Raw genomic sequence first — 24,337 nt, forward strand, 5'->3', positions numbered from 1 at the left:
CAATACTATGACTGATGAAGGCCAATGTGCCTTTTGTTGTGGAAGATAAGATGTAACTTCAATTCATTTTTACACTACTTCTTCAGAATATTCAATGATTTTCTGTTGAAGTTATGGTTGACAATTGGAAGGACTCTTGCTAACATGTAACCACATTTTTTTTCCACCCAGGTTATACAAAAATATTCCTTTTTCAAATAGTGTGTGTAAGAAGTGATGCCAGTGCTCCCTAACTACCCAACACTGAATTTTGGTCATGTATTATTTTATTCCTTGTTATTAGGTGTTTCCAACTGTGATACTGAGTTATGAGAGCATTTAACCTAGACACTGGGCCAGTGTAGGTCATCAAGAGATTCCATTATCTGAATGTAGCATGAATTCACAATATTTACAGTAACCAATGATAAAACCAAGGTGACACATTCTTATAGTTTGTAGTTAAAACACACAAGTTGCAAAGCTCATGTATTACAACCTGAACATAATACAAACTGCTGAAGGAACTTAGCGTGTCAGGCTACCTCTGGGGAGGGTATGGACAGACGATGTTTCAGGATGAGATTCTTTTCAGACTGTTGGAGTGGGTGGGGAGAAAGCTGGAAAAGGGAGATAGGAGTTAGCCAAAGCCTAACAGGTGGTAGATAGATACAGATAATGGAGGTTGGATGAGGAGAGAGGAGGAATAAAATGCAAAACCAGAGGAAGGGATATAGGTGGATAGGAACGGGGAGAGGAAAAAGAAGCCAGATATTGGGGAATAGATGGCTTGGGGATGGGAGATGAGTGGACTGAGGACGGGAAAGGTGCAACGTGGTTAGGGGGTTAGGAGATTGTGATAGCAATGTGTGCTGCATCAGAATGGGGAGGGAGGGGCATGGAAAGAAGGGTTTGTAGGAGAGTATTATTTGAAATTAGAGAATGCAATGGTCATTGCATCACAAGCTACCCAAGAGGAATACAAGGTACTGTTCCTCCAGTTTGCATGCAGCCTCACTTGGGCAATAGAGGAGGCCAAGGACAGAAAGGTCAGTATTGGAAGTGGAGTTAAAATGGCTAGCAACCGGGCAATTCAGCAGACCTTGGCAGACAGAGCACAAGTATTTGCCAGTAAATTCGCTTAGTCTACCTTGGTTTTGTGAATGTAAAGGAGGCTGCATTGCAAGCACAAAATGCAGTAGACGAGGGTTGAAGAGCTGCTGGGGTCCCTGGATGGAACTGAGAGAGGAGGTTTAGGTTCAGGTGTTTACAGCTGTTGTAGGGAAAAGTACTTGGGGAGGGAGGGGATTGGGAGAGGAGGGATGAGTGAATTAAGGAATTGTGGAAGGAGTGGTCTGAAAGCTTTATAAAGTAACATAACGGACATGTTAAGTGATATGCCAAGAATGCCAGATGTTGAAATCTGGAGTAAAAAAACTTCTGGAATCCAACGCAGCAGGTTGTGCAGTATCAGTAGAGAAAGGAATTGGTTTCATTTCAGGTGAAGATCCCCACGTTCCTCCAGAAGTTTTGTTTTTTTCCAAAAATCCCAAATTATCATGGCTGCATAAAATAAGCTTGCAGTCAAATTTCACTTGATAATTGTTCCTGTGAAGTTGTTTATTGTGTTAAGAGCTTGATTTAACTGCTAATAGATAATGCTGGTAATAGACTGCAAACCAGGCAGCATATTTAGGTTGAAAAAACAAAGGTCATTAAGTTTCCTTCAATTGCCCAGATGTTCATGAGGGGAACTTAGGATATAAATAAGTTACATCTATATAATAATTTCATGATTCTCCACTCCATGTTATGTAATCAAGATGATTAGGCTTTCCTGATCTTCTCATTACCCGCCCTATAGTCTTTGATAGCTTAATCTAATAAATATTCAAACCATCTGGTTAAGTCTGATTAAACCTATTAATTATGAGCCGATTTCAAAGTGCCAAATGCTCAAGAGGAATTACAGCCTTAATTCCTGCTAATAAGTTATTAATTTAATATTTCAATTCTCTAATTTTACCTTTACGGATCAAATCCAAGGCAGTACTTATTTGCTGTCCACAATCCTGCACACGGTTGTATCTAAGAGGGACCCATTGCCTTTTTTAAAACTCTTTGCCTGTTTTATTGTAAATCTCTTTGCGGTGTTTAGAGATCATGAAAGGAAACATAAGGATACAAGTAATACAAGCAGGAGTAAACAATTTGTTCTTTGTACCTGATTAGTTTATTTTATTTTATTATTGCTATGTGTACAGTGAAAATCTGTAATTCAATGGGATTGCAATTGACCTTTAACTACGAACGCAACCAATTCGATATCCCCAGAAATCTATTGATCTTCAGACCTCTGCCCTCTTGGGAAATAATTCCAATGATTCACTATTCTTCTGGTAAAGAAAGGACATTTTCCAACAATGTATGAACAAGAGGGAGTTGTAAATTAAAGAATGGGGATTGTCGCTAAAAAAGCTGGGGAACTCGAAGTTTTGTCAACAACTGTAAAGATTTAGTAAAGCTCAGGGAGAATTGTTTCAATTTCAATGAGGTTTGGGAATCCGGGGAATGCACAAGATAAACCACATGGTTGAAGTGGGTGGGGTGGGGGTGGAATGTTGTTAAGTGAGCAAAGGGAAAAAATGCCTGCCAGGCCTCAATGTATAAACCACTTATTCAACCATGCACTTCCTTCTATACAATAAGAACAGAAAGTGTTGGAAATGTTCAGCAGAGGATAAAGGAACAGAAAAAACATTTCAGGTTAGCAAACCTTAGTCAGAAGCCATGCCCAATCAGAGCTTCCCTCTCCCCAGTCCTACCCTCCCCAACTCTCTCAGCTACTTAACACTAACTTGTTTTCTTTCCCGACCCTGAAACTGTTTCAAATAAGATAGACACAAAATGCTGGAGTAACTCTGCATTACTCCAACATTTTGTGTCTATCTTCAGTGTATAACCACTAATGCTGCCTGACTTGCAGAGGGTTTCCGTATTTTCTGTTCTTAATTCAGATTTGCAACATCTGCAGTCTGTTTTCTCCCCACCATTTTCATTATCTGCACAGACGATCGGAGCGAGGTCCCTTAGGGTTGTTTTGGTTCATTGTCAACCTGTGTTTAAACAGTTATCCCTAGCAGACAGCAGCCATTTGACTGCGATGTCAGCACTAGTAAGGAGTCAGGCAAAAAAAAATGCTGGAGTAACTCAGTGGGAGAGGTAGTATCTCTGGAGAAGGAAATGGGTGACTCGAAACATGGGTGCCGAGATGCTGCCTGTCTCGCTGAGTTACTTCAGCATATTTGTGCCCATCTTCGGTGTGAACCAGCATCTGCAGTTCCAATGTGACACGAGTCTGAAGAAGGGTCTCGACCCGAAACGTCATTCTCCTGAGATGCTGCCTGACCTGCTGAGTTACTCCAGCATTTTGTGAATAAATACCTTTGATTTGTACCAGCATCTGCAGTTATTTTCTTACACAAGCAAGGGGAGTCATTTGGGACACGGGCACATGGCAAAGTCACCTTGGAACTAATCTCTTCCTCACCTAGGGACAGCCACAGAAAGCTATTACATGGTTGTTTGTTTGTTCCTTCCTTCCTCCCCTCCCCTCCTCCAAATTGCCCCATTGGCTGCATTTCGTTGGGTAAAATGTTTCTTAAGTTGTGGGGATCGATGTTGAATTTTTTAATATCAAAAAATACTTTATTCAAGTAATAAATATTTACAAAACATCTTCTTTTTAACAACCCCATCCGACATTTCCGGAGGTTACACATTCAATACAGGTATTCACTTCCAAATTTCAGACATTTATCCCTTATTTTGGAGGGGCGTCTCCGCCAGACCCTGCCCCCGTGTCCAGCAGCAGAAGGACCCTAGACTGTGGTCCTCCCCCACAGAGCCTTGGCGTTGGCTGCACCAAGCTCCAGTGCGTCCCTCAGCACGTACTCCTGAATTGTCAATGATGTTTAGTTAATGGAGGAGGAGGAGGGGAGTGCAGAGCAGACAAGTTGGCCTGTGTTTAGAGTGGGTGCTTCCGCTTCCGGCTGCAGGTTGCCCGTGCAGCCGCCGCCTGTCAGGGATGCGCTGGCGGCCAGCGCTGGACTAACCTGAGGCAGCGCTGTCTCCCCTCGCGTTACAGTCGCTGCCTATGTGGTGGCGCTGAAAGGAGGGCGGGTGGAAGGAAGACAGCGGTGTGTGTGCACCAGACGATATTTTTTATCCCTTCCTTTCCCCCCCTCTTATCCCATTTACCTCGCGACGCGATGAAGAAGCTTTTCGACGCTCGCAGCAGGGAAGGCGCGGCCGCCGCGGCGGGGGGAGCCGGCGGTCAGTCCGGGAACGCCGGCGGGTGGTCGTCCTTCCAGGGGAAGGTGTGCGCGGTTGGCCGCTACCAGGTGACGGTGGAGGAGTTGATCGCCGAAGGTAAGTGGCTGCGCGGGAAGCCGCTCGCCCGCCGGTGGCCGTTACTCGGGCGGCGCGAGGCTGGGGTTTGAACCCAGGAGCAGCGGGGTTGCCATGGGGAACGGCGCGAGCACCCGGTGCAGCCGCCGCTCCAGGTCCACTCCCTGCTCCAAACGACGACCCCGACGACTTACACAGCCAGTGCCCCAAATTAACTTTAATTCCCCTTCCCACCCCCTCCCCAGGTACCGTCCCCTTGCAACCGCAGGAGATGCAACCTCCATACCTCCCCCCCTCACAGTCTGTTTCCTCCCCACCATTTTCATTATCTGCACACACGATCGGAGCGAGGTCCCTTAGGGGTTGTTTTGGTTCATTGTCAACCTGTGTTTAAACAGTTATCCCTAACAGACAGCAGCCAAAGGACCCCAACGGTCCTTTCAGGTTAGGTAGAAGTTCACTTGCACCACCTCCATCCAACCTCATCTATCGTCTACAGTTTAATTTTACAGTTTAGTTTATTGTCATGTGCACCCACCTCGCCCACAGTGAAAAGCTTTGCTGTGCTGTCCAGTCAGCAGAATGACAATCCATGATTACAATGGAGCCATTTACAGTGTAAAAGATGCATGGTAAGGGAATAAAGTTTAGTGCAAGGTAAAGCCAGCAAAGGATAGTACAAGGGTCACAAAAGAGGTTGATAGTAGTTTAACATTTTCTTTCGTATGTCACCACGATTATCAAAAGTGGCAATTGATGCTTCAGAATACCGTAGTTGACGCTTTGCTGCAAATTTTGCCAGTTCTGTAGAACTACTCTGGGGTGGAGGACGAGGACGTAAAGTAGCTCCCACCCCAGTTTAACACTGCTCTCTGGTTGTTCAGATGTGGACTCTTATACATTGGCGAGACCAAGAGTAGACTGGACGATCATTTTGCTTAACACTTTTGCTCAGTCTACATGATCTCCTGGTTGCCAAACAGTTTGACTCTCCATCCCATTCTGACCCTTCTGTCCTGGGCCTCCAGTGTCAGAGTGAGGCCACGCACAAATTAGAGGACCAGCACCTCGTATTTCGCTTGGGCAGCTTACAACCCAGTACATTGAAGAGAGACACAAAATGCTGGAGTGACTCAGTGGGACAGGCAGCATCTCTGGAGCGAAGAAATGGGTGACGTTTCGAGTCTGATGAAGGGTCTCGACCTGAAACGTCACCCGTTCCTTATCTCCAGATATGCTGCCTATTCTGCTGAGCTACTGCAACATTTTGTGTCGATCATCGGTGTAAACCAGCATCTGCAGTTCCTTCCTACACATTTTGTCTGCAGTTCCTTCCTACACAGTATGAATATTGATTCTTCTAACTTCAAATAACACTTGCATTTCCTCTCTCTCACTGTAATCCTAGTGTGTTTCATTGTCAGTATAACTCGTTACCACCTCGCCCACAGCCAACAATGGACTGTTTCCTTGATCATTGTTACTTTTTTGCATATCTTTCATTGATTTGTTCTATATCTCTCCACATCACTATTGAAATATCTCATTTCCCTTTCACCTGACTCTCAGACTGAAGAAGGGTCTCTACCTGAAACATCACCTATTCCTTTTCCCCAGAGATGCTGCCTGACCCACTGAGTTACTCCAGCTTTGTGTGTCTATCATCGCCACAAATTGATGATTGCACAGACCAAGGCGTGCTATTTAATAACAAAACACAAATACAAAGTTATTGGGTAGCCTAGTCGAGGTCATTTGAAGGTTGGAGGAGGAGAGAAAATGTTTTTTCTTGGTGAGGCTGTTGAAATCTACATCTGGAGGCACTATAATTCAGCAAATTCTTGTTAACGTTCTTTTACAATGTGAAACTTGTTATAAGCAGGTTGAAGGTAGAAGGTGAAAGGAGAATTTGTAAGGGCAAGCCACGTTTTGTCTGTTTCAGTAATGTGGAATTTATATAAAGCTTCATTATTGTTCATTAAAATTGTGCATTAAAATTATGCATATGATATGCCTGCCTTCATCGGTTGGAGCAATTGTATGTGAGTCAGGATGTCGTGTTGCAGATTTATAGGACTTTGGTTAGGTTGCATATGGAATATTGTGTGCAGTTCTGGTTGCCCCATTACAGGAAGGATGTGGGAGCTTTGGAGAGGATGCAGAAACATTTTACCAGAATCTGCCTGGATTAGAACATATTAAGTATAGGGAGAGGATGAACAAACTTGGATTGTTTTCTCTGAAATGTTGGAGGTTGAGCGGATACCTGATAGAAGTGTATAAAAATTATGAGGCACAGATAGGACAGACAACCACAATCTTTTTCTCAGGATGGAAATGTCAAGGACTTGAAGACATAGCTTTAAGGTGAGAGGGTAAAGTTAAAAGGAGATACTCTTTTAGACAGGAAATGCTGGGTGCCTGGAACATGCTGCTGGGGGTGGGTGATGGTGGAAGTAGATATGATAGTGGCATGTTTAGAGTCTTTTAGGTAGGCACATAAATGTGCAGGAATTGGAGGGATGTGGATCACGTGTAAGCAGTGGAGATTAATTTAACTTGGCATTTTGTTTGGCATGGACACTGTGGGCTGAAGTGCCTGATCCTCTCTACTGTTCTGTTATAAGATATTTCCCTTTTCTAAACTTGGAATTCCTGAAGTGATCTTCCTTAATATTTAATGATAATGCTATTTTCAAAAGATTTATTTTTGTTTTTTACTGCCACCCGCAAGCTGTATTTATTGGTAAAAGTCAAAGCAGCTGTGCAGTTTTTTTCAATAAAGGTAATATCAATAAATTCATTGGGGAGCAATCCATACTAAAAAAAAAAGTGCATGCTGGCAGTCTTAAAGCAATGATTGGAAATGCTCAGCTTGACATGTTTTTGACCGAAGTTGACATTTTAACTTCATTTGTTTTCCTCTTTGGTGTTTTTCTTTTGTTTGCTTGATGCTTCATTGATTGGCATTTTTGTGTAGTTGTCACAAAAAAGTTAAAACCAAGAAGGGCACAAAGTGCTGGAGTAACTCAGTAGGTTAGGCAGCATCTTGGTAAACGGGGATAGGTGATATTTTGGGTCGAGAACCAGACATTTTTGACGTGAGGGGAGTCAAATGAGTTATTGAGTGTGAGGACAAGTTCTGCCAGGCAGAGGGGAATGTTGGTAGAGGGAAATTGATTGGGTCATTGGTGAAAGAAACGGAGGGCCATGAGACCTTCCTGGATGTGTAGAGGGACTGGACATCCATGATGAAGTTGAGGCAATGGGGGCCTAGAGATTGAAAGTTATGAAAGAATTCAAGGGCATGTGAGGTGTCTGATGCAGACAGGACGAAACTGGACAAGGGGGGGGGGGGGGGGGGGGAATAGGATGGCATCAGGGCATGTGGAGATGAGTTCAGTGGGGCAAGAGCAGGCAGAGATGATGGGTCTGCTGGGGCAGTCCTATTTGTGGATTTTGGGGAGGAGGTAGAAGTGGATAGTGCAGAACTGGGGAACTATAAGGTTGGAGACTATGGAGAGCAGATTGCCAGAGGTGATGAAATCCGAGAGAGTCTTGGAGATGATCGCCTGGTGTTTGTCTGTAGGGTCATTGCCAGGGGGTAGATATAAAGAGGTGTCCAAGAGCTGGCATCTGATCTCAGCACAGTAGAGGTCAACCCGCCAGACTGCAACGGCACCTCCTTTGTGGGCTGGTTTAATGACAATGTCGGGATTGTTGCGAAGTGAGTGGAGGCTGTGCTTTCAGAGGGGGTGAGATTGGAGTGGCTGATGCGAGTAGAAAAGTCAGGACAGTTGATGTCGCGCTGACAGTTGGAAATAAAAAGGTCCAGAGGGGGTAAAAGTACGGTACGGGGGTGCAAGAGGAGGGGGTATGTTGGAGACAGGAGAAGGGTCGTCACTGGGAGGTGAGAACTCTTTTGAATAGAAAAAGGCTCGGAGGTGGAGGCGACGTAAGAAAAGCTCTACATCATGGCGAGTCAGAACTCGTTGAGGTTGTGGTGGAGGGATACAAAGCTAATCCCTTTCTGTATGGAAAGAGGGAGGTCAGGGAGGATGGTGAAAACACGACAGGGAAAAGGGCTGGTGTCGGAGGGGTGGAGGGATGCTCGGGCCAGGTACTTTGGGAGGATTATGGAGGCTGAGAGGGGTGGGGGGGGTTGTAAGGGATAGTGTAAGTGTGGAGGTTAGATGTAGTGTGATTTGAAGGGGCACGGTGATAATATGTGGTTTTCCTTAATTTAGAATTGATAGAATTGTTGGAATCTGAAATTCGGGGATATCACTTTGACCTGGGGCAGCATCATTTTCATGTTATTGACTTTCTTGATATTCTATTTGAGGATCTTTTGGGGAAAAACTAATTCTGTACATTCTAATAAATTAAAAATCTGTTCACATTTTCCTCATCCTACTTGGGGCTCAGATATTTCTTATATTTTTTAATTTACTTGGTTAAATTCTCTTTTTTGGTCATTTGTATTATTTGGATGTAATTAAATTGTATTACATATGGATGCATAATTTCACAAGTATGAGAATGAAACTATAGCAAGTAAATGAAAAACATATTCATTAATTTAGCCATTGCAACAGACTGTTATCAACATGGATCTTTCTGAAATATCAGACCTTTGCTTGTTGCATTTAACTTCCGTTGCTGCTCTTAAAGGCATTCTTATCTGTTGGGCTATTTAGAACCACCTCAAAGTAGTTTTATCCAGGATGCTTCAGAATAGCGTAAACAACCATCTCTGTCTTGCCAGTTGTAGGCCGAATGCTCAGTGCTACATGACTCAGTGATTGTCTTTGTACATTTGGCCCTTTGCCAGGAAGAGATAACAACTGTTTTGGATTTAAACAATAGTTTGTTGCAGTTGTTGCAGTGAAATTTTGTTTCATCGCTTCCTGTCAGGCAGGCAAGAAAACAATACTAGATAGGCAAGGTCAGTGAATTATCTTGTAGGTTCCCCCTCTCAGAAAAAGGTCCCAATTCTATTTCTAGTAATATGCTAGTGGGTACAGGACAAGAGTGAAGATTCCACTTTGTTTATAGGAAGGGTAAAGCTATGTGCCTATTTATTTTTTGTTCCAGTTGTTGTTTTTCCTGTTGATTAGTGTGTAAGGGAAATAAACTTGAGCAAATGGTACCAAATACAATATAGAAGAGCACATGTACCTGAACAACTTTTTACAATTAGCTTTTACATAAACAATGTAATATTACAAAATGTGTAGGAAACGAATGAATGAATAAGTTTATTGGCCAAGTATGCATATACAAGGAATGTGCCTTGGTGCTCTGCTCACAAATGACAACACAAACATACAGTTAACAATTAAGAATAAAGCATAAACACATCAAAACAATAAGGATACACCATTACGGTCTAAACATGTGGGTGAAAATAAACCAGAGTAAAAAAGAGACTACCAACTTTGATTATTGAGTAGAACTATCACTCGTGGAAAAAGCTGTTTTTATGTCTGGCTGTGGTTGCTTCAACTTCCAGAGGGAAGTGCTTCAAAGAGTTTGTGGCCAAGGTGAGAGGGGTCATAGATGATCTTGCTCACTCGTTTCCTGGCCCTTGCAGTGTACAGTTCGTCAATGGGGGGGAAGGTTGCAGCCAACAACCTTCTCAGCTGTGTGAACGATCCGTTGCAACCTCCGGATATCGTGCTTGGTGGCTGAGCCAAACCAGGCCATGAAAGTACTGCAGATGCTGGTTTAAATCGAAGGTAGACACAAAATGCTGGATGGAGTAACTCAGCGGGACAGGGAACATCTCTGGATTCCTTCTCTCCAGAGATGCTGCCTGTCCCACTGAGTTACTCCAGCATTTTGTGTGTCCCTTTGTCTCTCTTTAATATTGCAAAGTGTATTTTGATGCGCTGACTTAATCTTTTTACTGATTAAAAGTCTTTGGTGAGATCATATTGGTGGGTACTGACAGTTTTGATCCCTTTATCACGGGGGGGGGGGGGGGGGGAGGGGGGGATAGGTGATGATGCAGTTACCTGACTAACAATCCTTCCAGAGACACGAGTTCAAATCTCACCATGGTAGCTATGAAATCCAAATTCATTTAAAAGTGTGGAGTTTGTAACAACACTAGTCCTAGTAACGATGGCCATAAAATCTATGATTATTGGAAAACTCCATTGTTTACTATTGATCTTAAAGGGAGGATTTAATAATACTTTATTGTCACTTTAATACAGATTATTGTTACCTAGGTACAGTGAAATGCTTTGTTTTGCATACAACCTGGGAAAATCATTAGCAAATCTCACCTAGACAGTACACAAGTGTCGCCACCTTTTAGCGCTGACAAAGTTACAACAGTTCACCGAACAGGAAATCTCTCATTCTTGCGTAATGTGGTCCATTTATATCTTAAGTGTTGCTCAACCTTTATATCAAATTTCACTAAAATCCTAATTCATTCTTCTATTCTTGCAATGTTGTCAACTTCTTGAGTGAAGTCCTCATTGACATTCCTGAATTTTCTTACCACCTTAATTACCACTTTAATTTTGGAAGGCTCACAAAGTTATATAAATCTGTGAATTAAATATCAATTGGATGTGGCTGTTATTTTAATTGTAAACCTTTCATAATACATCAGACAATACAGGCTTCAAATAATCATTCTATTTGCAAGCCAGGGTTATTCGTCTTATATTTTTCAGTTTCCAATCTCTGTACATTCTGGCTTAGCAGTACCATAAACAAACTGATATTTAACAACCTTTTCAATTATTTTTCAAATTGAAAGCAGCGATTTGAAATATTTTGTTTCTATATAATTTAGCTCATCCAAACAGACAATTGTCCCATTAAATGTGGTTGACTGTCGGAGTTAAATACAGACAAATGGGGAATTGTAGCTGCGTGGGGAGAGATTCAGATTGCCATGAAATCTTTAACAATTAAAATAATCCTATCTTCATAGAATAGCTAATTACCACCTACTGTCATCAACCTTTACTGATGACAACCTGCAGGTCTGGTTGTTTTGTTAGGGATGTTCTTTGGGATGAAGGTTAACTACCACTTCAGTTTGAAGAAGTGGAATATGTCTATGCGTAATTTTTAACATGATTTTTAACTCTTGTATATCATTTTCCATGAGGACAGAGTATAGTCTTGGTCCATTGACAAGGTGGTCATCTGTTCATGGAAGATTGTTCTCTGGGAGCAGGAATGTTTCACTATGCAGTCATCATGGGTCTTGGATTACTTTGCTAATGTCCCTGTCACTGTTTGAATTGTTTGACTTTCCCCGCTGGTGTTCCTATGAATCAGATTGTTCATTGCCTAGACCGCATGTGGAAGATTATATGACGTTTTGTTCACCAAAATTATACAAAGGATATTGAGACACGGGAAATGACTGAAAAGTTTTACAAAAGTGATCCAAGTCCTGAGGTCACAATTGATGGGAAAGAATGAAGAGAACAGGTTTCTCCTAATAATAGATCCTGGAGGAGGTAATCCTAATCTGTTTCTTCATGCATCTATAATGATGTAATTAAGTAGTATTATTGCCTTTTGATTTAACTTGGTGCAAGCTAGCATTTAAAGTGTATTACAATTTACGTAATTGAAATTTGAGCATTGAATTGGTAACCTGAAATGTTGTTGTTGAATTTAAAGATTGCCTATGATATTGACAGCAGTATGGAAGAAAATATTGTTTTGATGTAGGTAATAGTTTTCAACTATGTAAGATGTTTACATTGATTTATATTTGAATCAAGCTTAGTACCAATCACCTGATTCTAATTCATGAGGTGTACAGTAAGCAATTTATAAGCATAGTTAGATAAGCAAACATTGTCTATGGTTACTGAAACTGTTTACAGTGATCTGAAATTACTTGGTATTTTCAAAGGATAATTTATTTCCCAGGAGCTGCATGATAGGGAACAAAGGGTGATTATTCATTTTCAATGGGGTTTATGATCTGCATCAAAGAGTATTACGCCAAGAGGGTTGTTTATCTGCAAAAAATCTATTTGAATAGGTTTGATAGTGTAATGCTTTTCAACATTGCTCCAGTTAACATCTGGTCTGTTTTGCATATAAATTTGCATGGTTAATTATTATTTTTAGGAAGAAGACTTTCTGAAATTAGATGTGAATAGGATTTAAAAGTGGATTAATACATAGTCTAGTGCAGAATTGAAGCAATGATGCAATGTTAAAAATGCTGCTCTTTTTAAAGATTAATCATACTTGTCTTATTCAGTTGTTAAGGATGGATAACATTTTGAGTAGGAGATTTGTTTTCTACCCGGCCAATATTATTTGATCACAGCTACATGGTACGGTACGGTGGCGCGGGCGGCATGGCGGCGCAGCGATAGAGTTGCTGCCTTACAGCGAATGCAGCGCCGGAGACTCAGGTTCGATCCTGACTATGGGTGCTGTCTGTACGGAGTTTGTACGTTCTCCCCGTGACCTGCGTGGGTTTTCTCCGAGATCTTCGGTTTCCTCCCACACTCCAAAGACGTACGGGTCTGTAGGTTAATTGGCTGGGCAAATGTAAAAATTGTCCCTGGTGGGTATAGGATCGCTGGGCGGCGTGGACCCGGTGGGCCGAAGGGCCTGTTTCTGCGCTGTATCTCTAAATCTAAACTACCAAAAAGCTTGGTTCTTTACAAGCGCAAGAATCTACTAATGGTGCAAAATAAGTTTTCCAAGTATGTAACTGTTGATATTCCTTTGTGTCCCCAGTGCAAACGATGGAAGTGAAATATTGCTATAACTTATTAGAGACTTCATTTCAAAGTATGAAGCATTTTTAATTGTTTGAGCAATGCGTTGCTATATAACTGCAATTTCTCTGCACCTCTTTAATCTTTCATAATTTGGCAGGAATATCGGCAAATGTTACTACAACCGTAGAAGTTTTTTCTCACTTCGGAAAATAAAATAAAGTACCGTTACTACTCTGTCCCTTGCTGTATGAAACCCAGTTTTGAAATGATCTGTTGGCCAGTATCCTAAATGGTTTAACAAGGATGTAATTAATTAAGCACTGGACAGTTTCTGAGCAATGTAAATTTCAATTCCAGTACCAGTCTGTTACATGCACATTTATAAATAAGGAAAAGAATGCTTGTTATATATCCAACTCTGTTCTTTTGTTATTTCTGCAATACTTTAGTATGATGCAATTTGTCCAAATAGATATCTGTACTGTATGTTGGGTATTTTGTATTTTGACTAATGCACATACATATATTACTTAAGATATTACTATGGTCACTTACATAGACTTCCTGAAAGCCATACGATCTGAATCTTAACATTTGAAAAAAAATGTTATTTTCGTATTGAAATTAGATATATAAGATATCTCCAAAGACGTACAGGTATGTAGGTTAATTGGCTGGGCAAATGTAAAAATTGTCCCTAGTGGGTGTAAGATAGTGTTAGTGTGCGGGGATCGCTGGGCGGCGCAGACCCGGTGGGCCGAAGGGCCTGTTTCTGCGCTGTATCTCTAAATCTAAAAATATAATCTAAATTTAATATGCTGCATGCATTTTGTTTAGGGTCTCTAAGTATTTGGATATTCCTTTTTGCTCCCATGCAAGTTATGGAAGTGAAATATTGCATCAGAAAGATGCAACATGCATTTTACTGAGATAACTATTGCAGACATGTTTTCACAGAAGCTACTGATTTTTAGAAAAAGGTATGCTCGTGTAAATAACAACTGAAAATGAAGATGATACTTGGAATCTGAAGGAAAAATACTCAGCATTTTGGATTGTTAAGTCGCTGAATTAAAACATTGATTCCGTTTCTCCATCTACAGATAGTGCTTGACCTGAGCATATTCCAACATCTGCCCTTTTTTTTGCTTCATGATACCTTTGAGTGGCTGTAATTGCTCGAGTACATCAAAAGCATAATTTTCAGAATTGCAGCAAAGCAGAAATGGGCAACCATAGATCAGTGCCAGGCCAATTGCTAGTGAAGGTTAAAAAAAACCCCGATAAACACTCAGTAATGGGGAATCAGAAGAAAGAAAGCTCTTTTTTGTTTTTTGTTTAAATGGCTTTTTTCTCTTTTTGTGTCATAAAATAACAGTTGCTTCTCTGTATCTACTTAATCATGGACCAACCAATGTGCCTATTTTAGGTGTAACAGTTACTTTTTTTTTTCTTGCTATTCCTTTGCTATTTCAATAGTACTTATTCGGTTCATGTGGAAGTGATTGTTTGAACTATCTTGAGCTTTCAACTTCCCTTTTTGGGAAACCACAAGTTATATTGGTAAACTTGTACATCTGTCCTCAACGATAACAGCACTTGGTCAGTTGAGTAAGTTTCCTGCAGCTTTTATAAATCTATGTATTTTTTCTGTTTTTTCATGTCCTGTCATTGAGATTCAGCAGATTCAGCTGGACTGCTTGCTTTACTTTGTTTTAGCTTTAGTGGCTAGATATCTATTACTGGTGGACGACTCAATGAGCTGTTCATCATGCTCCATTGCACCACATGTCCAAATAGTTGTACCTTCATGTTTTTCACCATTGGAATCTCCAGTAAATGTTCTTTCCTACTGCTTTCACCCTTAGCCCGTGTAATGTGATGAGTTCACAAATAAATTTTTCATTGAAATTGAAACCCACTTGGATGAGGGTACCTGCTCCTGCACATTGTCTTGCAAGTTCCTGAGCAATTTCTCAGTTGAGTCACAATAGAGAAAAAAAATGACACCATACTGTGGTGACATTTTGCAAGCAGGACAGGATCGCAAACAACAGTTCTGAACTTCTATGGATAAAAGAAACAGCACAAATAGTCTATTTAAATGGATTAGTGAGTTAACGATTTTTCAATGGCAATGGAGTTACCGACCAAGGGTATCGTCGATGGCAGGAGTGGAGAATTGCCTTTACAAGGAATACAGTGCCATGAAACAGCAGGGAGGCCTCCATTTGCCCAGGTCGATGGGGCAGTCTGCAATTAAAACTGAAGCACGGGGGACTATGATCCCCCCCCCCCCCCCCTACCAGCTGGCCAATGTACAGCCCCTAAAAAGTAAGGTTCTGGACTTTAAGGGAAGGCTGTTTTACCAAAGGGAGATGAGGGAGTGTTGTGTGTTCTGTTTCACAGAGGCATAGCTTGCTCCCAGATTCTGCCCACCAGCCTGAGAGTTTCTCCATTCATCCTATTAATGAATTGAGATATCAGGGAAAGGGGGAGGCATCTGTCTCATGGGGAAACTCTTGGCGGTGCTCAGATGTAGCGCTCATGTCTAACTCCTGCTCATGTCCAACGTCCCTTTTACCTCCTAAAGGAATTCATCTCCATTATCTTGGCCGCAGTCTACATCCGGCCCCAAGCAAACATTCATCTAGTACTGGAGAAGCTGCACGTCGTGGTCAACAAATGTTAGATGGTATATCCTGACGCCTTTACCATCATAGCTTGGGATTTCAAGACCAATTTGAAGAAATCACTTCCAAACTGCCACCAGCACGTTTCCTGTAGCACCAGAGAATCAAACACTCTCGACCAAAGATACCTATTGCTCTTGCCCTTGTCCGCTCTTTGGGAAATTAGACCACCTGGTTGTGCTGCTTCTTTCTGCGTTTAGGAAGCAACTGAAGAGTACTCCAGCGGTGAACACTGCACAGAACACAGGGGAGGCAGAGGAATGAATCTGATTGCTTGAAGGCAGTAGACTGGGTGATATTCAAGGACTCGGCAATGGATCTGAACAAATACACCATGGTTAAGGAAATGTGTGGAGGAGTGTTCACCAACCAGAAGCCTTGGATGAACCAGGTGGTTGGTCCACAAACTTTGGTGGACCAGTATTTGGGCATTCAAGTCTGGCACCATAGTCAGTATGTCTGTCAGTAATACCAAATAGAGTAAGGTGACAAGCCTCAGTGAGTACTGGCTGGGTGGCAGTAGCATCCTTGATGGATTGCTGTAATTATGTTTAAAATAGTATTTGTACTAATTAATGTTCATAGGTGAAATGTTGTAATAATAATCCAGTTCCATTTTAACAGGTTTTGTTATACTTCCCTGAAAAACATAGATTTCTATTTTTTTCCAGTTGATCACAAAGGACCTGTGAGTGAAATTTAATTAAAGTTGTTAGCTATGTTGAGCTACTTAATATCTTATTCATTTTCCCCATACGATACTTAGTGTCGAGAATCTGGGACAGTAAATTAAAGATAGACACAAAATGCTGGAGTAACTCAGCAGGATAGGCAGCATTTCTGGATAGAAGGAATGGGTGACGTTTCGGGTCGAGACCCTGCTTAAGAAGAAAGGTGAAGAAGGATCTCGACCTGAAATGTCACCCATTCCTTTCATCCACAGAGATGTACCTGTCCTGCTGAGTTACTCCAGCATTTTGTGTCTTTCTTCAGTGTAAACCAGCATCTGCAGTTCCTTACCACACAACAAATTCGAACATGGCACAGACACCCAAATAAGAGATTCTGGCAACTTGTTTGCATTGATAAAATTGAAAAATGCAATGTATCTACAAAATAAAAACATTGGATTAATTTTAGTTGTATTTGTAACATTTATTTTCTTCTTTTAGGTGGATTTGCTGTAGTGTTTTTAGCCAGGATGCCCAGTGGTGTAAGATGTGCTCTGAAACGAATGTATGTAAACAGTGAACATGACCTCCAAGTTTGTAAGCAGGAAATAGCCATTATGGTAAGGAAAAAACTATATAGTTTAGACTAAAGCAACAACCTGGATTGTTAGTCTTTTATGCTTCGCATTTTATTGCTGATCATGTGTGTTTTCAATGAGACTTTTCAATGGAATCTTCTATCAATTCCGATACTGAAACAAATTCACTTTCTTTGATTGTTCGTAAAAGTATTGCATGAAAGAATAGCTGACTTGCTCAAACATACCAAATGAATTTAATTCCAGTCCTCATTTGGTTGAAGTTCTGCAAATTTTTTCACTGAAAATAGTTTGTTGAAGGAAAAGTTTTTTTTTAAAATCCAGCAATCTCAATTTAATTTGGAGGAAAATAATGTTGAAAGTTATGTAGAAAGCAGCAAATGTAGCGCCACCATTCAAAAAGAAAGTGAGAGAAAATCTGAAAAATAACTGCAAGCTCTTCTGAAATCAGTACTAGTCAAAATATTAGAATTTAGATTTGAGGATGTGGTTACAGGCCATGTAGAAAATCATTAAACGCAGTCAATGCTGAAATAATCTTTTTTTGAGGGTAATTAAAGGAGAACCAGTGGATTAATATTTGGATTTTCAAAAGCATTCATTAAGGTGCCATTTAAGAGGTTGTTTCTCAAATTCATGCTGATTAGTTTGGGATATGATAACATCATTTCAAAATTGGTTGAAGATAGAAACTGATTAGCTTTGAAGAGGAAATTTCAGAATGCGAGCTGCAATTGGAGGTCTGAAGCTTGGAAGAATCTGGTGTGATTTCTTCAAATTCTTCATGGGTTTAACAAGGTAGTTTCTGAGATTGTGGAGTCTGAATCATAGAATATTAGAATAGAATCATAGAATAGGCCTTAAATCTGAGATGTGACGATATTTCTTTACTCTGTGTTTGCTATTTTCTGCAACAGCGGTCTGGTTTCTCGAGTAACACATTCTAGGTGGAGATAGGTTTTCCTTTGCCATTAAAGGAACTTGGGGTTATGATGATAAGACAATAGTCAATAGGTGCAGGAGTAGGCCATTTGGCCCTTCGAGCCAGCCATTCAATGTGATCATGGCTGATCATTCTCAATCAGTACCCCGTTCCTGCCTTCTCCCCATACCCCCTGACTCCACTATCCTTAAGAGCTCTATCTAGCTCTCGAATGCATTCAGAGAATTAGCCTCCACTGCCTTCTGAGGCAGAGAATTCCACAGATTCACAACTCTCTGACTGAAAAAGTTTTTCCTCATCTCCGTTCTAAATGGCCTACCCCCTTATTCTTAAACTGTGGCCCCTTGTTCCCAACATTGGGAACATGTTTCCTGCCTCTAATGTGTCCAACCCCTTAATAATCTTATACGTTTCGATAAGATCTCCTCTCATCCTTCTAAATTCCAGTGTATACAAGCCTAGTCGCTCCAGTCTTTCAACATATGACAGTCCCGCCATTCCGGGAATTAACCTAGTAAACCTACGCTGCACGCCCTCAATAGCAAGAATATCCTTCCTCAAATTTGGAGACCAAAACTGCACACAGTACTCCAGGTGCGGTCTCACTAGGGCCCTGTACAACTGCAGAAGGACCTCTTTGTTCCTATACTCAACTCCTCTCGTTATGAAGGCCAACATTCCATTGGCTTTCTTCACTGCCTGCTGTACCTGAATGCTTCCTTTCAGTGACTGATTCACTAGGACACCCAGATCTCGTTGTACGTCCCTTTTCCTAACTTGACACCATTCAGACAATACTCTGCCTTCCTATTCTTACCACCAAAGTGGATAACCTCTCACTTATCCACATTAAACTGCATCTGCCATGCATCCGCCCACTTACACAACCTGTCCAAGTCACCCTGCAACCTCATAGCATCTTCCACACAGTTCACACTACCACCCAGCTTTGTATCATCTGCAAATTTGCTAATGGTACTTTTAATTCCTTCATCCAAGTCATTAATGTATATTGTAAATAGCTGCGGTCCCAGCACCGAGCCTTGCGGTACCCCACTAGTTACTGCCTGCCATTCTGAAAGGGATCCATTTATCCCCACTCTTTGTTTTCTGTCTGTCAACCAATTTTCTATCCATGTCAGTACCCTACCTCCAATACCATGTGCTCTAATTTTGCCCACTAATCTCCTATGTGGAACCTTGTCGAAGGCTTCCTGAAAGTCGAGGTACACCACATCCACCGAATCTCCCCTGTCAATTTTCCTAGTTACATCCTCAAAGAATTCCAGAAGATTAGTCAAGCATGATTTCCCCTTCGTAAATCCATGCTGACTCGGAATGATCCTGTTACTACTATCCAAATGATCCGCAATTTCGTCTTTTATAATTGACTCCAGCATCTTCCCCACCACTGATGTAAGACTTACTGGTCTACAATTTCCTGTTTTCTCTCTCCCTCCTTTCTTAAAACGTGGGAAAACATTACCTACCCTTCAATCCACAGGAACTGATCCTGAATCTAAGGGAATATGCCAGAAGATTAAAGTTGAGGTAGAAGCTCAGTTGTGATCTTATTAAATTTTGGATAACAACATGACGATGTGACCCGCTCTTGCTGTTGTTTCTTAAGTTGTAATCCATTCTGGAGTTTTAATTGCCTTTACTTTTTGTATTTCAGCAGTGAGGGTTTTAGCTGTTCATTATATGAAATATGCCTAGCACTTTGGGGCCATGAGGATGTCTGTTTCTTTACAAGTTTGCAGTTGATTCCAGTTGAGTCCATTCAGAATCAGCATAACTGGATGCAGTCCTTAATTTGAAGCAACAGGTCCTACAATTTGCATAACAATTCAGTTTCATTGGCAATGTGGGATAAAAATGAGAGCACCAAGTATTCTGACTTGGACTAGAATTTGTGGGTGAAGCTCAAATAATCTTTGCTTTTAAAATATTGAAGAATTGTTTGTCTTTGCATATGAGATTTGGGGCAAATTGGGTTTCACGTGACTCAGTGGCCTTGTCAATCTTAATATTCTTGATAGCAGCGTGTCATAGAATATTAGCATTCCCCTTGCTGATCTCGCTATCCGCCACGTTCTTCTCCTTGGTGTATACCATCTAAGGCATACAAGCCAATTTATTTTGAAGGAATATATCCAAACAAACAGCTGTGACCATTCTCATTATAATACACTTTAAATCCTTTGTTCTTTTCCTGATAATTAACAAAATAAATCCAGTAAAATGAATTTGCTTTAAATGCAAACAAATTAAATAGCAAATTAAATAATTTCAGAAGCTCTTGAGACTGCAGCTATTGCAGCAACAACATATATTCCACTTTTAAAATGCATATTTGAAAGAACAAGATAGTTTATTTAATCTGCAGATAATGTTGCTCATTGACAAAAAGTTGAAAAAATATATGATCATTGCTACATGGTACAGTGGGAGCTTGTCAGTGACAAAGTCAATTCTAGAAAGGCCCTGAAGAAACTGCTCAAAAACAAGCAGCTTCTGTCCTAGATAACACAGTGCTGCAGCTATTTATAATGTGAATTTTTGTGTACCTTCAGTGTAAATTTATGAGATCACTGTAACAGACAATTTTTTTCAGCGAGGAAGGCATTTCTTTTCAGAATGAAAAATGTCATAATCCAGTTGTATATGCAGGATCACTTGTTAAAATCTTTCAGTAGCTGATTGCAGAATAATTTGGTAATCCTAAAAAACAGAAAAATCATTGGTTAGCAAAGAAACTTGGTTACAAATGGTTAAATCAAATTAAACTTTGCTTCATAATTCATTCAGCAGGTTTCAGACAATATAAACCAGAGTAACAATATTGCCATCAAAAAGAACAAACTTGCAAGTGGTTTGGCAACCCTACCTACTCTAATTTGTTAATCTTTGTTTCATACTTTGCCTTGCTTCATACAAGCCACTTTACTGATCACACCACTATCATCAGTATGGGCTTTTAATTGGAAGTTTCACCGGAGATTTTAATGATAAATTACAGAGCTGTGTGGTAGGTTTTCTGATTTAAAAGGGCAGTTATATTTGACTGGCTGTGTTATATTAGGATTCCAAATGAAAGTCTCAATTGCTGACTTTGACTCATTAGAAAATTCACTTGAAGATTACAGGTACAGCAGACAGTGAAGAAAGCCAATGGAACGTTGGCCTTCATAACAATAGGAGTAGTGTATAGGAGCAAACAGGTCCTTCTGCAGTTGTACAGGGCCCTAGTGAGACCGCACCTGGAGTACTGTGTGCAGTTTTGGTCTCCAAATTTGAGGAAGGATATTCTTGCTATTGAGGGCGTGCAGCGTAGGTTTACTAGGTTAATTCCCAGAATGGCAGGACTGTCATATGTTGAAAGACTGGAGTGACTAGGCTTGTATACACTGGAATTTAGAAGGATGAGAGGAGATCTTATCGAAACGTATAAGATTATCAAGGGGTTAGACACGTTAGAGGCAGGAAACATGTTCCCAATGTTGGGGGAGTCCAGAACAAGGGGCCACAGTTTAAGAATACGGGGTAGGCCATTTAGAACTGAGATGAGGAAATACTTTTTCAGTCAGAGAGTTGTGAATCTGTGGAATTCTCTGCCTCAGAAGGCAGTGGAGGCCAATTCTCTGAATGCATTCAAGAGAGAGCTAGATAGAGCTCTTAAGGATAGCGGAGTCAGGGGGTATGGGGAGAAGGCAGGAACGGGGTACTGATTGAGAATGATCAGCCATGATCACATTGAATGGCGGTGCTTGCTCGAAGGGCCGAATGGCCTCTTGCACCTATTGTCTATTAGTGGAACTGAGAATATGAGAGTTCAGGAACTGAATGAGAGCACACATTGACAGATACACAGAACCAAAGGATAGATCAACAAAGGAAGGAAGATATGTGGTCTTCATGCATGTTACTTTAACAAATTGTTTTTTTATAGGTCGATAGTGAATGTCCTTATTTCATTTTTCTTTTGTGTAAGTTCATCACCCAAGTGAGGTGATTGGAATGATTTGTTTAAAATTTAGTGTGCTTGGAACATTTGTGCATGATAATTTTGAACAAAAAAGATAACTGGCCTGCGACACAAACTGTACCTATTGAATTATCTTGTTGGAAGGCAACTGATGTACTTGATATCAAGGCTATTAAAATGCTCATAAAACAAGTAAACAAGGTCACATTTTTTGTGTTGAAATTAATCATTGTGATCTTTGAAAGATTCAACTCAGCACATACTAATACATTTTATTTATATTGCAGTTGGAGTATTATCTGATTTGCATGAGTGATACATTTGAATGGATGCTAATAAATGAGTATGCAGTTAAATATTTTTTTAAAACTACTTAACTGGCTTGTAATGAAGCTTGTAAAGGACAGACTGTGGTGGCAGTGCTTCCATCAAATCCAGAGATGCTCTACAAACAGGATGGCAGAGGTTTTTTAATTCTTGCATGAAATGTTCAATTGTAAGATAATGGTGTGATTCACTTTCACTTTACCCTTGAAAAGACAGGGAAGTTGTATGTTGGTTTCTGATTGAAGGTGAACTTATAATTTTTTGGGGGGTCAGGCAGGGAAATCAAAGAATTTAAATAATGCTTCAAAATTAAAACACTACAAAGATGGAATGAATTTTCAGGAGCAGACTAATCTCTCTTCCCCCCCGCGCCGCCCCCCCCTCCCAAATGTATGTGTGAATACTGACTTTGATGGCCTTTTTTGCTTATTGCTGAAAGTCGCTTCTGGGCTTTTGTAGCGTTTTAATGGATGATGATCTGCATTCTTTGAAAAGTGTTGAAAGATCTCTTTCAGTGTGGCTAAAAATATTTATTTTATTTTGTTTTAAACAGAAAGATCTCTCTGGGCATAAAAATATTGTCAACTACCTTGACTCCAGTGTTGCCTCGATAAATGTTAGTGATGTTTGGGAGGTCCTTATTCTAATGGAATACTGCAGAGGTTTGTTAATTTTATTTTAATATATCTGTGTATAGCATATGTAACATTGTATGGAAGCAATGCAATAGTAGAATTTTCTACTGATTACTTAGTTTAACATTTAGAATTGTTTAAATTAAATACATTTTAGCAAAATATCCATTTGACACTTATCATTCAACGAAGCTGGTTTAAAATATTCATTTGGCTTTTATTTTCTTTCGAGTGAAATATCTGTTTAAGGCACTATGAAAATTTATAGAGAATTAGGTATGTTACAATAATTATTAAATTACCATAAATTTTCCTTCTGTGTTTGAATGCCTTTTTATTTAATGTTATTGAAGCCTTAGTCATCTTAACATTTGGATTAAATAAATATTCTTTCAAGAATTAGAGCTGAAGTGAGTCCAACAGAATTTATGCTTGCAGTCCCATGAATGGAATAATCTTCCGTAGAATTGCATAAAAATTGGTCCATTTGTACCCATGTACCCATTCAAAGGATGTGCACATTTTGGATGTTAATTGGCCACTGAATTGCCCCTAGTGTGTAGGTGAGAGGGTTGGGCTGGTTGAGTGAAGATGTGCTTTCGTGGGAATGCGTAAAAATAAAAATGGGATTTGTGTGTAAAGGTGAGTGCCGGTTGCCACAGGTTTGGTGGGCAAAAGGGCCTGTTTCTATGCTAAATCACTCTGACTCTAAAATGCAATTTGTATCTATTAAAGTGTTTGTATCAATTTCAACTGATGTCTGTCCTTTAAAATGCAGGTATATCTGTACCATTTAGTATTTGATATACCAGTCGATCAATGGACATCAATAATTACCATAGCAAAAAGATGTGGCATAATTGTGATTTGAAAATTCCCTCTGTAACAATGACCCAAATTCAGCCGTGCGGGCAGATTTGTTTACAAGGATGTGAGCTAAGGTGATTTTTCTCAGTTAGTTTCAACTGACCTGGCAGTATTGGCTTGCTGATTCGGTGATTTAACAAAGTATAGATTATATAGTCTGGATCATACTTTGCCTCATCATTTTCTACTGCATCTATGTTTACTATTCCTAAATCTTCCATTATTTATTCCAGTGTGTAATGCTTATCTATTCTCCATATTGAATTGTATTTGCTGTTAATGTATCAATTTACAGGCTTTATCAAATCTCTTTGAATCGGATTTTGGACTCGACTGTGGCAGGGTTTAACATCGAATTTGACATTTGTTCTGAATCCAAGTTATTCTTATAAACTAAAAATCATGAGCCATGATTTGCAGAACACATTATTCGTCTTCATTTTTCTACAATCATTATTTAGCACCATTGTTACTTTCTTTCATTTAAAAACCCCTT

At 40.3% G+C, this 24,337-nt stretch overlaps 1 protein-coding gene across 7 annotated transcripts in view; it reads left to right on the forward strand.

Moving 5' to 3' along the window:
- The first annotated feature begins 4,064 nt into the window (after positions 1-4,064).
- Positions 4,065-24,337, forward strand: part of LOC144610115 (AP2-associated protein kinase 1-like) — a 58,515-nt gene continuing 38,242 nt past the window's right edge. For all 7 annotated transcript variants that reach the window (XM_078428684.1, XM_078428685.1, XM_078428686.1 and 4 more), the window contains exons 1-3: positions 4,065-4,410; positions 16,984-17,102; positions 22,893-23,001. In XM_078428684.1, the coding sequence (XP_078284810.1) occupies positions 4,251-4,410; positions 16,984-17,102; positions 22,893-23,001 (388 nt within the window). In that variant the 5' untranslated portion in view covers positions 4,065-4,250. The remainder of the gene's footprint in view (positions 4,411-16,983; positions 17,103-22,892; positions 23,002-24,337) is intronic.

This window comes from Rhinoraja longicauda, chromosome 35, assembly GCF_053455715.1.
Source record: "Rhinoraja longicauda isolate Sanriku21f chromosome 35, sRhiLon1.1, whole genome shotgun sequence".
NCBI lineage: Eukaryota > Metazoa > Chordata > Chondrichthyes > Rajiformes > Arhynchobatidae > Rhinoraja > Rhinoraja longicauda.